The sequence below is a fragment of the Chlorella variabilis genome (genome assembly GCF_000147415.1).
Source record: "Chlorella variabilis unplaced genomic scaffold CHLNCscaffold_10, whole genome shotgun sequence".
Classification (NCBI taxonomy): domain Eukaryota; kingdom Viridiplantae; phylum Chlorophyta; class Trebouxiophyceae; order Chlorellales; family Chlorellaceae; genus Chlorella; species Chlorella variabilis.
The window spans coordinates 1371596-1386983 of record NW_005435078.1 but is presented as its reverse complement, the minus strand read 5'-3'; the positions used below and the strand labels follow the sequence as shown (position 1 = coordinate 1386983).

Genomic DNA, 15388 nt, shown 5'->3' with positions numbered 1-15388 from the left:
GTGCGCGTTTGGGGTTGCGGCAGATCCATGACTGGAAACAGAGGGGTGCGCTGCACGCCCTGCCAGCCAGGCACACCAGGTAGCGAAACAAGACGCCCCTGCCTGCCACAGCCTGCCTCCACAGCCTCCCCGCGCCGCTCCGGCCGCCCCGCGGGTGTGCTGTGCCCGGCGGCGGCGACCCCCACCTTGCAGTTCTCCACAAACGGGTTGGCGCCGCTCCTCAGCAGCAGCTCCACCACCGCCTCGTGCTTGTGGGCCACCGCCTCGTGCAGCGCGCTGCCGCCGTCGGGCTTCTGGTTGACGTGGTGCACGTTGGCCCCGAATTGAAGCAGCTGCGGCACAGGCACGGCGCGCAGGCGAGGGGGCGTCGGCGCGCCCGCGCTGCTCCTGCCCCTGCCCTCCTACCCAAGCGGCTGCGCTGCTTCGGAGATGCATGCTGCTCAGCGGCAGCGCTGGTGCCCCGCACGCGGCGCCAGCGCCGCCGCCGCACGCACCAGCTTGACGCAGGGCAGGTGGCCGCGCGCCGCCGCCAACGTGAGCGGCGTGTTGCCGTGCTCATCGGCGACCTCGATGTAGCGAGCGCGGTTGGCTCGGAACTGGGAATCGTTGCGCTGCAGGTCGGTCAGCAGCAGCTGCGACGGGGAGAGGGGCAGCGGCGGCACGACGAGGGTGTGGAGGCATAGGCGGGGACGGAGATGCACTGGTCAACAGTGCAGCCGCAATGAATGTGCTAGAGAGCAGCCACAAGGCGGGCAGGCGGGCAGGTGGCGGGGGCCAGGGCGGTGGCACATGAGACTCTCGGCACACCAGGCGCGCGCCCGCCACCACCCCCACACACGCTGGCTGCGCCCAGGGGTACCTGGAGGTTTGCGCTATCACCGCTGCGGCATAGCTTTGCAATTTTCTCCGGCGTTGAGAGGTTGGCCCCCATGTCTGAGCTGCCTGCTGAAGCCCCAGATCAGGTGGCGGAAGCAGCTGGGCCCTTGAGCTGGGGTTCCTCGCCACACCGATCACAGCGCCCGACTAGGCTCGCGGAGGCAGCCAGAAAGGCTGCAGATGGCGCTCCACAGGAAACTGGATGTGATAGGATGCCCCGTCCAACGGACCTAACGCGGTGGAAGGTGCACCATGTGCCACATACGCAGCAGGCCTCAGCAGGTCGGCCAAAATGGATAGGAATACGGTGCCTGGCACACAATTGGCACATTGGGGAATGTCGAGGGATGGCAGACGGGCCTGCAGATGGTCGAGCTGCTCGATCGCCTGTCGGCCAGCTTTCGGAGAGGCAGCCCAGCCTCCAGAGAGACACCCAACGCACTTGGGCTGCCTCCTGATCAGCTGCAGGTGCCAGCAGGGTGGCACCTGGCACTGCTTGTAATGCGGCCGCCGACGACGACGCATACACCAGCCAGCTCCTCCCCTTGTTGTGTGCAGGATGTGATCACCTGCCTGCTGCTGTCAGAAGCGGTGTACAAGGCGGCCGAGGGGCCGCCGGCAGCTGCCGTGGCAGCGCTGAATGATCTGCACAGCCAATTCCCCGGCGGCCTCGCCCCATTGATCTCGGTCCAGTTCTGTCGGCGCTCGGCAGCGCACAGGTACATGCTGGCTCGCACCACATCGGCACTGTACTGCGCTTTCATGGGCACCAAGCAGCCCCGAGACTACTGGGCAGACGCCAACCTGCGCTGGGCAGAGGCCGAGGTGGTGGCAGCGGCAGGCAGCGGCGTGGGCGCCACCACAGCCGAGGAGGCAGCGCAGCTCGGAGCAGCTGCAGCGGCTTTGGGGCAGGCAGTGCCAGACGCTCTTGCGCCACCGCCGGCTGTGCACCGCGGCTTCCTGGCCCGCTCTCAGGCAGTGCAGGCGGAGCTGCTGCTTGACCATGCCCAGCAGCAGGGGGTCCGCCTGGTGCTGTGCGGTGAGTGGCTGCTGCACCCCCGAACAGCGGCATAGCAGCAAGGGGAGCCACGCTCGACGGCAGCATGCCGGGGGCCCTAGCGATTTCCATCATCTGCAGATGTGCCACAACCTTGACAGTAGTTGCCCTCTGTCTCCTGCAGGCCACTCCCTGGGGGGAGCGGTGGCCCAGCTGTGCACGCTGCGCCTGCTGCACTTGCTGCGCGGCGCGCCGCCACCCCCGACCTCCCTGAGATGCATCGTGTTTGGCTGCCCGGCCATCGGCAATGCATCCCTGGCCAGCCACGTACGCCAGCAGGGCTGGGACGACTTCTTCGTCAGCGTTGCGCTGCCAGGTGCGCAAGCGAGCTGCTTTGCCAGCGTCCTCTCATGAGCAGCAGTAGGCCTCGGTGCTGCTCCTCGACGGCTGCCATACAGACGCTGGCCCACCCTGGTGCCCCACCCTCCATTTGCTGGCATTGCCTTGCAGAGGATGTTATACCCCGCCTGTTCTTGCAAGCACAGGCGCCTTGGGGCGCTGCGCCAGCAGCAGGCCAGGCAGCGGCGGCGGAGGAGGCATTGGAGGCAGCAGCAGTCGAAGAGCAGCAGTCGCCGTTGCCTGCAATGTCGTCTGAAGGCGAAAGCAGCTGCAACAGCAGCAGCAGGAACAGCAGCAGCGGGTCGACTGCAGTTTCGAGCCAGCCAGGCCAAGGTGCAGGCGCAGCTGGCTGGCGTGGCGGGCAAGCAGCTCGCGCGGCTGCTGCGCTGCTGGCTCAGCAGCCGCTCGCAGCGGTGGCGGGCGTGGCAGCTGGCGCGGTCCAGGCGGCGCGTGCAGGTGCGAGGGCATGCTGGGGCCAGCATGGTTTGCCCCGCTTGCTGTTGGAGTGGGGCGTGCGATGTGAGTGCAGTGCAGATGCATCGCGGCCTTAGCGCACATCCCTCGCCTCCGCAGGTGCCGGCCGGCTGATGCCGCCTCCGCTGCTGCCCACGTTTGCCCACATTGGCGTGCAGCATTTGCTGCTGTCCCATGGCTTGGTGCCTGCCAAGGCCACAGCAGCAGCAGCTGCCTCGACTGCCATGATTGACCCCACTGGTGTACAGGAGCGGCCACGGCAGCCACCAAAGCCGCAGCCTAAGCAGGCGCGGCAAGTGCAGCAGCTGCTGCTGGGCCTGCACAGCATGCAGCACTACCACACCCGCCTGGCGGCTGCCTGCTGGGCAGCAGCCGGGCGTGAAGCAGGCAGGCAAGCTGACGATGCACCTGTGGCGCTGGCACGTGACCTTGCCCCAGCGATGGTGGTGCTGCGCGCAGAGGTCCGCCTGCCCGTCCTGCCGCCTGCGCCGATGCTTACCCGCCAGCCTGCACAGCTGCACCGACATGCAGCAGGATCGTGGGCAGGAGCAGCAGCCCCACAGCTGCGAGTGTCTCCGCAGCAGCACCAGCAGCAGCGGCGGCCGCCCACGGTGGTGGTGGTGGTGGTGGTGCATGGCAACGGCTTGGCGGGCTGCACAGGTGCACTCCTGAGGTTGCCTGGCGGCGGAGCAGCGCAGTTGGCCGCCTCTCAAGTCACCAACCTGGCCAGGCAGCAATTGCTGGATCAGATGGCAGGAGGCAGCACTGGCGGCGGAAGACTGGTGGCTACCAGCAGCGCCCTACGCAAGGCCGCTGCCAGGGTGGGCAGCTGGGGAAGGGGGAGGCATCACCAACAGGCGCAGACCGAGTTCCACCAGCCCGGCTTGCTGCTGCAGTTTGCTGCGCCGGTAGCGGCTTTGGCACAGCTGCAGCTTCAGCAGCAGGAGGAGGCAGGGCGGCTGCTTGTGCCAGAGGGCACACTCATGCTGCTGTCTGATTTCGCCAGGGTGGAGGCCCCAGTGCGGCTCCAGCCGCAGGTGGTGTGGCTGCTGGGCCTGGAACCAATGCTGGCAGCCGCCACCTTCCGGCAACTCAAGTCAGCAGCAGCAGCAGCAGGAGCAGCAGGGCCAGAGCAGCAGCAGCCACGGCGCCTGGCAAGCCTGTCCCATCTGGCAGCACCGCTGCATGGCCTTGCAGCAGCAGCGGGCAGCGGCTTGGCCTGGCGCCGCAGCGCAGCTGGGGGCGCACGCGGTGGCAGCAGTAGCGGGGAAACGACTGGCAGCACGTTGCCAGTTGCTGGCGCAGATGGGCCTGCGGGGGGCCTGCAACCCCGGCAGCCCTCCCTGCTGCGCCGACTGCGGCAGACCTATGCCGCGGCGCTGGCAGGGCTGCGGCAGCGCTGGGCTACAGGAGGCAGGCTGCTGGCTGGCAGCGAGCAGGGCCCCACATTGCCTGCGGTGCTGCTGCGGGGGCAGCTGCTGCTGGATGCCACGCCTCTTTTGTTGGCAGGCGGCGGCAGTGGTGCAGATGCAGTGGAGCAGCAGGTGGAGGCGGCACGGGAGGTGGTGCGGTGGGCAGCCACACAGCAGCGGCAGGGTGCTGGGGCTGAGCAGGAGCATTCAGATGAGGGATGGGAGCAGGGGCTGGAGGAGGCAGAGGACGAAGATCTTGCAGAGCTGCAGCAGCTGGGGCTAGCGGCACGGGTTCGCCGCAGCGTGGCCCACGCCGGTTCGGCGGCCCGGCGCCGAGCGCTGCTGCTGCGCGGGCGGCGGCGCGCGGTGCTGAGCAGCCTGCCGGCGCCAGACATGGTGGTGCTGGTGCTGGACCACCGCCAGCTGCTGAGCGGCAGCTATGGCGAGGGCCTGGATGCCGCGGCGCTGGCGGCCGTTCGGCGGCTGGCAGGCGCCTGCCGCGAGTGTGGCGGGGCGCCGCTGCTGCTGGCTCTGGCCTCCCGCCGCCCGCTCAGCGCGCCCTTCCGCCGGCAGATTGCCCACAGCTGCGGCCTGACTGACGGCAGCGACGGCAGCGGCAGGTGGGGCAGCGTGGTGCCCATGGCTGACGCCGCGCCTCGTGACAGCGGCGAGGATGCAGCCGCGGCGGTGCGAGTCGGGTTGCTGGAGGCGGCGCTGCATGCCTATGGCGCTCGCCAGCAGCTGAGTGGCGGCGCCAAATGGCAGGGCTCCAGGCTGTGAGCAAGCTTGTAAAGCAGCCAGCTCCGGTGCGCAGTAGCAAGGCAGCTGCCTGGGCGGTGCTGGTCACGACAGGCGGCACACAAGAAAAGCTGCTCCTGGCTGCTGTGCATGGGGCAAGCAAGGGGGATTGGATTTTCTTGCAGGACCATGCATAATGCGTGAAGGGCTGGAGATGAGAAAGGAGATGGGGCCCAAGGCCAGCACCGTTGCCGGCGCAGTACAGTCGCACAGTACATATAGGCAGCAAAACTGCCCGAACGCGCCATCAATCCATCACAAATTTTGCCGATCGCGAGGCCAAGTCGATTGAGACAAATCGGCTGGATAGCTCAGCACTCTGTTGTGGGCCACAAGTAGCACCGCCATCGTGCAGCAGTCAACTGCGCGCGAGCTGGCTAGCCTAGGGCTGTAGCATGGGGATGGTCACGCAGCGCGGAGTGACAGCAGCCACGGCCGCCGCACAGCTGGGCTCAGGTTTCTTCCGCCGCTCCCGCCACCTGCCCCGCCCCGGCGCCATGCAGCCGCCCGGCTCTCCAGAGATGCAGCGGGCCACCGCCCGGCTGGGCCGCCTGCTCAGCAGCCTCACCCCGCAGTCCTCAGCCTCAGAGTCGGTCGGCGCTGCGGCCACCGCCGCTGCCTCGCCAGCCGCGGCGGCCGTGGCAGCCAACAAGACGGCGGTGCCGCCCACCAGCGGCTACCGCCTGCCGCCGCCAGAGATAGCTGCCATAGTGGACACGCCTCCCGAGCCGCTCCTGTCCTTCTCCCCCGACCGCAAGACGGTGCTGCAGCTGGCGCGGCCGCCCGCCAACCCTCCCGTCAGCGAGCTCGCACGCCCCGAGCTCAAGCTGGCAGGTGGGTCATGCTTGGGGGGGCAGGGGGAGGAGGTAGCGGGCAAGGGGATGCGATATTGGCAGGGGGAGGCAACGAGGTGTGAAGGACATGGCAGCTTGCCACTGCCGCCGGCACCCGCCTGTGGCGCAACATCGCTAGGGCGGGCTCCTCGCCACATATCAGCTTACCACCGCTGGGAACCCGGCCCACACACACACCCTCTACCCACCATCCATCTCTTCCCACCCACCTACCCACCTGCATCCACCCACCTCCCCGCAGGCCTCCGCATCGACCCCGAGAGCTTCTCCCGCTCTCGCATGTCTTACTACACATCCATCACGTACGCCCCCTTCACTGACGCCCTCACCATGCCCATCCCGGCAGACGCGGGGCACACCATCACGGGCATACCAGACGGATACTGGGTGGGTGGGTGGGTGGGTGGGCGGTGGGGGTGGGGGGGCGATGCTGGGCACACGTGTGGCCATGGTATGGATGGGAAGGGAGGCCGTTGCAGGACGCTGTCGGCTGGCCGGCTGCTGCTGGGCCGCGTGCTGCCCTGTGCTGGCCTGCCCCGCCCCTCTCCAACCACCACCGCTGCGGCGCCGCATCGTGCGCCCGCAGATCAACTACGTGACGTGGAGCCCCGACAGCCGCACGGTGGCCTTCACGCTGCGCTCCGCAGGCGGCGACGCCGACCCGCCGCGCGAGGCGCTGCAGCTGTGGGTGGCGGACATCGGCACCGGCATGGCGCGCCCGCTGCTGGAACAGCGCCTCAACTCCACCTTTGAGGAGTGAGCTGCGGCTGCGTGTGTGTGGTGGATGCTTGGGGAGGGGGGGTGATGGAGTGGTGGTGGTGTGGTGCTGTGCCATGGATGGGCCAGGGCCTGCAGGCTGGGTTGCGGCCGAGCGGGCAGGTGGCGGTTGCTCAGGGTGCTTAGGTGCTGGTCTTGCCTGTGCGCCGCGGCCCGGCGTCTGTTCTCCCCTGCTCCAACCACCATCCACTCCCTCCAACCCACCCTAACCCACCACCTGGCCCCCCTGCAGCTATGACTGGGTGGATGCCGATACGATTGTGGCCGCCGTCATCCCGCCGGGGCTGGGCCCTGCGCCCCGCAAGCCCATCACGCCGCTGGGCCCCAAGATAGAGGTAGGGCTGGGGGGTGGGGGCTGCTGGGATGGGAGTCGACAAAACCTGATGCCTGCATGGCCTGGCTGCTGGCCCGCCTGCTTCCCAACGCTGCATACTGGACAGTGGTGCACCAGCAGGCGCGTGCCCTCTAGCCGGTGGTTTCACCTGGCAGCATGCGTGCATCCGCCTGCATAACCACCCCGCTGACCCTCCCGCCGCACGCGTTGCGCCTGCTCCCCGCAGGACAACAGCAGCGGGCGCAAGAGCCAGGCGCGCACGTACCCGGACCTGCTGCAAGGCCCGTACGACGAGCAGCTGTTTGAGCACTACTGCCAGAGCCAGCTGGTGACGGTCAAGGTGTCCACGGGGGAGGTGGCCAACCTCGGACCCACCCGCCTCTACACCGCCACCTCAGCCAGCCCCGACGGCCGCTACCTGCTCGTCTCCTGGCTGGAGCGCCCCTACTCGTACTCCCTGCCCTGCGGCCGCTTCCCCAAGCGCGTGCAGCTGTGGACGAGGTGAGGGGCGGCACAGCAGGGCCAGGGCGGCAGCGCCGGTGGCGTGGCTGGACGGACCACCTCCCCCCACCTCTGCTTGTGTGTGCAGGGAGGGCGAGCTGGTGCGTGAGATAGCCGCTCTGCCGCTGGCGGAGGACATACCTGTGGCGTTCGACAGCTGCCGGCAGGGGCCGCGCGGCATCGAGTGGCGCGACGACAAGCCCGCAGAGGTGCGGCCTGTGGGACCGACGCGGCTGGAGGTGGCGGCCGCCCTGTATTGGGGCTGGCGCCCTGGGGAGAGCGGCAGCCTGTGGGGCCCGGCTGTCCAGCGCTGTGGCTGCCAGCGCCACACGCACAGCTCAGCAGGTGCCTCACCTGCTGTCTGGCCTGCCGTCCCGGCGCCACTCGCAGATGTCTTGGATGGAGTGCCAGGATGGCGGCGACCCCGCGGTGGCAGCCTCGCCTCGCGACATCGTTTATGTGCTGGGTGCGCTGCGAGGGCCTGCCGGCTGCTGGCTGCTGGCTTGCAGCGTCTGGCTGCTTTCTTGATGCTGCCTGGCGGCCCTGGCCAGCCTGGCAGCAGGTCGGTTCCTTGATCCCTCCACCCTTTTCCCTGGCACCCTCGCGCTGCCGTGCGCGCGCCTGCCCCGCAGACGCAGACGCGGCGAGCGACCCCGCCACCGCGCCGCGCGCCATCGCCGGCACCGACATGCGGTGCCGTGGCGTGTCGTGGGGCACCGCGCAGTTTGCGCTGCTGTACGAGGCGGAGTGGAAGACGCGGCGCAGCGTGACATGGGTGGGTGGGTGCTGTGGGTGCTGTGGGTGCTGTGTTGGGAAGGTGGTGGTGGCTGGTGGCGGTAGTGGCGGTGCTGGTGGTGATGGGTGGGTGGTGGCGGTGGTGGTGTGTGGGGAAGTGGCTGCAGCAGCTGCTGGCAGCTGTTCTCTCCCGTTTCCACACCCCTCCTTCATCTCGGAGAGCCGCCCTGCTCCCGCCCTCCAGCCACGCACACCCACCCACCTCCCCACCCGCAGGTCATCGCCCCTGACGAGCCCGAGGGCGGCTCCAAGACGGTCCTGTTTGACCGCATGTATGAAGGTGGGTGGTGGTGGAGGGAGGGAGGGAGGGAGGGAGGGAGGCCGCATGCCGCCGGACGCTCCAAGCCTGGCCTCCCTGCGTCACCCTGCTTCCCCCATTGGCCGCCACTGTTGCTGCCTCCTCTGCCTGGAGCCTCCCCTGCCGCTCCTGTGGTCACGCCACAACTGGGTGGCATGGCGGCCCGCGCACCCGCAACGCCCTGCTCTGTGCGCCGCCCCCACTGCAGACGCGTACAGCGACCCCGGCTCTCCTGCCTCTCGGCGCACCCAGTGGGGCACGTATGTGCTGGCGCTGGTGGAGGGGGAGCGCAAGCTGCTCATGCAGGGGTCTGGGGCCAGCCCAGAGGGCAACAGGTGGGGGCTCGCCTGTGGCTGCGCTGGGGCGGGCTGGGCAGGGCTGGGCTGGGCTGGGCTGGGCGACGCGCAGGGCAGGCAGGGCAGGTACGCTGCGGGCGGCGGGAGCCACGCCGACCCAGCGACGGCAGCCGCACGGCTGCACCAGCGCCGGCCACCCCCCGTCCAGCCCTCTCCCTCCCCTCCTGCCCCGTACCCCCGCAGGCCCTTCCTGGACCTGCTGGATGTGGACAGCAAGGAGGCGCGGCGCATCTGGCAGAGCCAGCCCCCCCACTACGAGTACACCTCCAGCATTCTGTCAGACATGGACGACAGCCGCCCCGTGTCGCTGGTGGGTGCCTGGCGTCTGGGTGGGGGCGGGCGTGTGGGGCCTTGGCCTGCTGGCGGCGGTTGCGAAGGAGTGAACAGCCGGCGGGCCAAAGGTGCAAGGTGCCTGTGGGCGCTCTGCCTGGACGGCTCACCTGGCGATGATGCAGCGCCACGTGCGGCTGCCAGGCCACGCGGCGCGGCTCCCCTTGCTTCATGCCCCCTGCCCTTCCTGCCCTTCCCGCCCCCGCAGGACAACCTACGCGTGCTGGCCAGCCGCGAGTCGGTCACCGAGCCGCCCCAGTTCTACATCAAGACCTTCACCGCCGGCGGCGCGCAGCACAGCGAACGCTGCATCTCCGCCTTCCCCCACCCCTACCCCTCCCTGCGCCACCTGCAAAAGGACATCATCCGCTACAAGCGCTCCGACGGCCTGGAGCTGAACGGCACGCTCTACCTGCCCCCAGGTGTGGGCGGGGGGTGGGCGGGGCGGGGGTGCCATGTGGGGGGCCTGCCCGGGGTGCCTGCCCACCTCCCCGCTGCATAGCACATGCGCCCGCCTCCCCAGCTCCCTGCCTGCCCGCCCGCCTGCGCCCATGCCACAGGCTACGACCCCGCCCGCGACGGCCCGCTGCCCACGCTGTTGTGGGCGTACCCTCGGGAGTACAAGAACAAGGAGGCGGCGGGCCAGATGCGCAAGAGCCCCTGCACCTTCCCCGGCATCGGCTCCACCTCGCCGCTGCTGTTCCTGGCCAGGAAGTACGCGGTACTGGACGGTCCCGGCTTCCCCATCGTGGCGGAGGGAGAGGAGGAGCCTAATGAGTGAGCGGAGGAACCAGCAGGGCAATAGTGTGCCTGGCTGCCTGGCTGGGCTGGTGGGGAGGTTCCTGGCACGTGGGAGCCGAGACGAATGTGTGCACACGGGGCATGAGGTGTGTGTGTGCACGGAAGCCGGCCGTGCCTTGCATGCACGCCGAGACTGAGACACGTACCGCCGGCCTGCCCTGCCGTACCGCTGCAGCACCTACGTGGAGCAGCTGACCGACTGCGCGCGGGCGGCGGTGGAGGAGCTGCAGCGGCGCGGCGTGGCCGACCCCTCGCGCATCGCCGTCGGCGGCCACTCGTACGGTGGGTGTGCCGCAGCGGGGACGGGTGCTGCAGCGCCCTGGCCCTCTGCATCCCATCGCACTTTGCAAGGCTGCATGCCCTTGCCCACCCACTCTTCACCCGCACGTTGGGCACATCCCACTCCTCGTGTCCTGCCTGCAACCCAACACACTGACTCACACACACACTTCCTCACCCTTTTGCAGGCGCGTTCATGACTGCTAACCTCCTGGCTCATGCGGGGGACCTCTTTGCTTGCGGCATCGCGCGCTCCGGCGCCTTCAACCGCACCCTCACGCCCTTTGGGTTCCAGGCCGAGGAGAGGACCCTGTGGCAGGTGCGTGGCCCCGCCCTGGGGATGCCGGCTGGGGTGGCGGGTGGGCTGGGGAGACGTTGAGAGGCTGGGCTGGCGGCAGGATGCAGCATCAGGGGCAGGCAGCACGCACCGATCAGTCTTTACCCCTGCGTGTGCTGGCTGCGGCGCCAGCTGGCAGTGCCTCGCCCGCTGACACCTCCCCTCCTCCTCCGCCTCCTCTTCCACCTCCTCCTCCTCCTCCCTCCCTCCTGCCCCGCCCCGCAGGCCCCCGAGACCTACTCCAAGATGTCTCCCTTCATGAACGCCGACAAGATCCAGAAGCCGCTGCTGCTGATCCACGGAGAGGCTGACAACAACACAGGCAGGGCGACGCCCTCGCCGCCCTGGTCGGGCTGGAGCGCTGCTTAAGCTAGCGTGCAGTGCGGTGTTTTGGGGAACCGCTGGCAGCAGAGGGCCGCCGCCACTCGAGCTGCTTCATGCTATGGCGTGAGCTGTACGCTGGCTGCCTGCCCCTGCCCCCCGGCCCGCTGCCTCCGCCTGCAGGCACCTTCCCCATGCAGAGCGAGCGATTCTACCAGGCGCTCAAGGGCCACGGCGGCACCACCCGCCTGGTGCTGCTGCCTCACGAGAGCCACGGCTACAGCGCCCGGGAGAGCATCATGCACGTCCTGTATGAGATGGACAGGTGCGGCCGGCCGTGGCTGGGTGGTCGGAGGCAGCAGTGTTTTGTGGGCCGCGGCGGCAGCAGTGGTGTGACGCATCGTTCCGCTGGCACCCACCCTGTAGCAGCAGTGCGATGCACGATTGATTTGACGGCAGGCCTGATGGGGATGTGTGCTGCCGCTGGGTGCAGGTGGATGGGCATGTGGCTGAACGGCGCGGCGTCATCGACGGACGAGTGACGCCGGCCGACGCGCATTCCTTCGCAGCCGCCTTTCATTACCTTCTTCTGGGCCCTCTTTGCACTGCAATTTCACTCACACCTGCTCAATGTATGCTCCATCTGTAATTATCAGTCAGAAAACAAGGAGGCCGCAGCTGGCGCTGGGCGCACGCTGCGCACGACATGGGGCAAAGCGACCAGTCGTCCCCTTGAAAGTTCAACGTGGTTGTCGGATTGATCGTCCTCGATTTCCTGCTTTTATATTTAATACGCAACCTATCGCGATGGCCACGGGTCAGGACAGCAAGGGCCCCCGCTGGGGAGCATCCCTCTCCAATCTGTTCGGCCTTTGGGCTTCTTTCAGAAAAACCCATGAGTACATCGAAGCAGAGGGCCGCAGAGACAGTGTTTATGAAGTGGGATTGAAGGCGGATGACTTGCAGTTTACGTGGCAGAACTCTGAGAGGCGTGAGCAGCGGCGGCACCATGCCATGCTAGCGGCGTCCAGTCTGGGGCATCGCCTGCCTGCCCATCTTGCCCCATGCCATGGATTCTCCTTGCAGACATTGGAGCCGGCTTCGCAACGCAGTGCGTGTACACCCATACCCTCGACATGCCATCAATGAACATAGGGGAGGGCCACCCGCGCCTGTTGGCCCAGACGTACGGGTTCAAGGCAGTCGATCTGGGCAGGAGAGAGGGTGAGCTTTGCTACTAGCTGGCGCTACATTGTTTGCAGGTTGAAGATCTGCTGCCGCCGTTTGCTGCGCATGCACTTGTGCTGTATTATCGAGTTGCAACCCACCTCTCGCCTGTTCCCTGCCCATCCCAGGCGCTGTCCTGGCCACCCTGTGTGGCTTCCTCACCGCACTGGACCTGCGCCCAGACGGCGCGCGCTGGGGTCCCTACTGCCGGCAGCGGCTGACTGCACAGCTCACCTACATGAGGGCAGGTGGCGCCTACAAGAGGACAGATGGCAGCCAGGGCAGCTGGCCAGACCCGCTGTGCCTGCTGCCCGGCAGCAAGTCGGAGACACGCCTGCTGTGCAGCGCCATTGCCGGCGGGCCGGCTGGCGGCATGCACATGGTTGCTGCGTGCGGGATCGACTTTGCCGGTGTGCTCCTGCCGCCCATGCACCAGCCGCGACTGGTGAGCTCGGTGAATGCACCCGTGCCGTCTGCCTGCCCTGCCATGAGGAGGCCTGCTGCATTTCTTTTCCGGGACATGGACCGGCTCTCCTGCTTTTGGCTGTTGGCACTGCAGGAGCTGTTCATCACGATGCCGTTTGTTCATTCAGCACATCCTTGGCCGGTTGAAGTGTCTGTCAACTGCAGAGCCGTGTACGACCTGGTGCGCCGCAGACGGGGGCTGGTCCTGGACTGCAGACTGTGAGCGCGTCAGCCCCGTCAGAAATGCGGGGAGTGTGCACGGTTGCACGAGCTGCAAGGTTTGGGTGCACAATGCCCTGTTATTTGTGCACAAGGCCATGTTATAAAAGTTGCTTGCAAGGCAGTTTAAAATTGAGGAGCTGGGCACTCGCTGGCCGCGCCACGGCTTCACCCCTCAGCTGCCCTCATCAGCTCGCCGTACTTCCTGCCGGGCCGCCCCCGCAGCGCCTCCACCACCGACGCCACGTGCTGCCTCGTCTCCTCCAGCGACACGCCCTGCGCGGGCAAGGGGCGGGCAGGGAGGAGTGGCGGCAGCCCGTGCGTGCATGGGACGCAGGCTTGCCTCACTCCAGCGGCTGCCGACCTCACAGCAGCAGCCTCCCAGCCTCCCCTCATGCGCCTCATCACACCTGCCCCTCCCCTACAGCCCACCCCCTCTCACCGTGTCTATGACAAAGTCGCCGCCGCTTCTCCGCGTCCGCCACCTGGCGCTGCAGCATGGCCCCCAGCTTCTCCTCGCTCATCCCCGGCCGCGCCAGCGCCCGCTGCCGCTGCTGCTCCGCCGGCGCGCTGACCACAGCCACAGCATCACACTGCGCCTCCGCCCCCGTCTCAAACAGCAGCGGGACGTCCAGCACCACCAGCGCCTGCCCCGCCGCCGCCTGCGCCGCCAGCCAGCGCCGCTTCTCGGCCGCCACCAGCGGGTGGACCAGCGCCTCCAGGCGGCGCAGCGCCTCGGGGTCCCCCACCACCCGCTTGCTCAGCTCGGGGCGGCTGATGGCTGCGGCGGGCGCAGGCGCAGGGAGGGAGGGGGCAGGGCAGGTGGGCGCACATCAGCAGCCAAGGCCCAGGCATGGCGGGACGAAGGGTGGCTGTGCACGGGGCTCGCAACAGGCGGGCAACACATGCAGCCGGCGAGGCGCTGCTGGGTGCCCTACATGCGCAGCCCAGCCCGCCTCCTCGCTCACCTCCATCTATGGCAACACCCGGGAATGCCGCCTCCACGGGTGCCACCGCTGTGCCGCCGTTGTACAGCTGGTGCACCACCTGCAGCAGGGTGTGGGGGCCCGGGCAGCGGGAGTGGACGGGCACCGAGGGGCGGAGCAGGGAGGCCGCCCCGCTCCTGCAAGCTGCAGCCCTGGCAGCACAGCGCCCCCGGCGCACCACACACCTGGTCCGAGTCTAGCACTGGCACCCCAAGCTCCCGCAGCCAGTCGCAAACGGTGGATTTGCCCATGGCTATACCTGCAGGCGGCGGCAGTGGCGGAGCAGTGGGCGGTGGCGGCAGCAGTGCAGCGGCAGAACTCCCGACGCGTTGTCTCACCTCCTGTCAATCCCAGGATGAATGGACTCATCGCCGCCCGCGCTGCAGGCTGGTTTGGGGGGCGGACACTGAGGAGGCGCGATGGTGGAGAGCGCTAGTGGCAGACAGTGGGCTTTGCGGAGGAAGATGGAGTAGGCCATGAGCGAATGGGCTGTCCTGATCGGAGCGTTTGACCGCCATGAAGTCTTTGGGAGGGTGAGCTGGCGGTGCCGCCGCCCGGTCACCACGTGGGCGTGCCAGCTGAACACGTCACAGGCTCTTACACTTTCCTTCAGGCTGCACCACTAGTACTGGAGGCATGCAAATGACCAAATACTGCCCTGCATGAACAGCCATCAGCCACGGTCCAAGGCAACTGCCGCTCCATGCGCATATGGTTCATCAGCCGGCCAGCAGCGCACGCGCCTGCTGCTGCAGCTGGCGGCCAGCCTCCACATCCACGCGCCCCGCCGACAGCGAGAGCTGCAGGAACTGGCGGCACTGCCGCGCCAGCTGCGCCGCCCGCTCCTCTTCGGCGGCGCCGCCACCGCAGCCGCCGCCGCCGCCCGCCGCCGCCGCCGCCTGCTGCCGCCGCCGCCGCTCCGCGCTGTCCTGCACCCGCGCCGCCACCTCGGCTGCCCGCTGCAGCACGGTGTCTGGCAGCTGCGCCATGCGGGCGACGTTGATGCCAAAGGAGGCGGGGGCCACGCCCGGCACCAACTTGAACAGAAACACGACACGCCCCAGGGCCGCCTGCCGGCGCCGGCGCTGGCGCTGCTCCTGCTCCTGCTCCTGCTCCTGCTCCTGCCCCACCTGCTGCTCCGGCTGCTCCGGCTGCTGCTGCTGCTCTGGCTGCTGCTCCGGCTGCTGCTGCTCCCCCTCCTCCTCCACATGCGCCATGCGGTAGCAGGCCACCGCCTCTGGCAGCGCCTGCTGCAGGCGGAAGCAGACGTCGGGGTAGCTGCGGGGGCGAGGTGGGGCGGGGCAGACCGGCAGGCAGGGTGGGTGGGCGGCAGCAGGAGGCCAGACCCCGGCACCGCCCAGGCAGCGTGCTATCCGGCAGGGCCGAGGCCGCCGGCAGCACCACCAGCACAGCACCGCGCAGACAGCGAGCAGGCGCGGCAGGCAGGGGCGGCCTGCANGCCCGCCAGCCGCCGCTCACTGCGTGATGAAGAGGGTGAGGGGGCGCACGCGCTGCGCCAGGTGGCGCAGCGTGGCCTCTGCGATGGCGGCGC

The 15388-nt window shown here is 68.6% G+C and overlaps 4 protein-coding genes across 4 annotated transcripts in view; 1 reads left to right on the top strand and 3 right to left on the bottom strand.

Annotated features, from left to right (window-relative positions):
* CHLNCDRAFT_134099 (expressed protein) overlaps positions 1-931 on the bottom strand; it is a gene marked incomplete at both ends in the record, with an annotated part of 4099 nt that extends 3168 nt beyond the window's left edge. The window contains 3 exons of the mRNA XM_005847624.1: positions 186-332; positions 495-632; positions 860-931. Coding sequence (XP_005847686.1) covers positions 186-332; positions 495-632; positions 860-931 — 357 coding nt within the window. The remainder of the gene's footprint in view (positions 1-185; positions 333-494; positions 633-859) is intronic.
* Positions 932-2488: 1557 nt separating this feature from the next.
* On the top strand, positions 2489-11597 carry CHLNCDRAFT_31155 (hypothetical protein). Its single transcript, XM_005847790.1, has 19 exons — positions 2489-2605; positions 5532-5790; positions 6052-6197; positions 6397-6566; positions 6820-6922; positions 7148-7422; positions 7511-7631; positions 7813-7888; positions 8061-8197; positions 8434-8497; positions 8724-8850; positions 9055-9181; positions 9410-9623; positions 9762-9978; positions 10178-10284; positions 10470-10600; positions 10844-10940; positions 11123-11264; positions 11433-11597. Exons 3-19 carry the CDS (start codon positions 6090-6092, stop codon positions 11479-11481), a joined length of 2265 nt encoding a protein of 754 aa, XP_005847852.1. The 5' UTR covers positions 2489-2605; positions 5532-5790; positions 6052-6089; the 3' UTR covers positions 11482-11597.
* A 1657-nt stretch (positions 11598-13254) lies between these two features.
* Positions 13255-14093, bottom strand: CHLNCDRAFT_23149 (hypothetical protein; the record flags this gene model as incomplete). The annotated part of the gene is made up of 3 exons (XM_005847623.1): positions 13255-13631; positions 13819-13897; positions 14022-14093. Coding segments are annotated over 3 exons (528 nt in total), but the record flags the coding sequence as incomplete, so codon positions are not given.
* A 462-nt stretch (positions 14094-14555) lies between these two features.
* The window catches only part of CHLNCDRAFT_134093 (hypothetical protein), a gene marked incomplete at both ends in the record, with an annotated part of 6921 nt that continues 6088 nt past the window's right edge, over positions 14556-15388 (bottom strand). The window contains one exon of the mRNA XM_005847622.1: positions 14556-15114. Coding sequence (XP_005847684.1) covers positions 14556-15114 — 559 coding nt within the window. The remainder of the gene's footprint in view (positions 15115-15388) is intronic.

Coding starts and splice junctions, on each gene's coding strand:
- CHLNCDRAFT_31155 (XM_005847790.1), top strand. CDS start 6,090: ATGTCTTACTACACATCCATCACGTACGCCCCCTTCACTGACGCCCTC. Junction 6,567..6,819: donor CTCAACTCCACCTTTGAGGA/GTGAGCTGCGGC, acceptor GCCCCCCTGCAG/CTATGACTGGGTGGATGCCG. Junction 6,923..7,147: donor CGCTGGGCCCCAAGATAGAG/GTAGGGCTGGGG, acceptor TGCTCCCCGCAG/GACAACAGCAGCGGGCGCAA.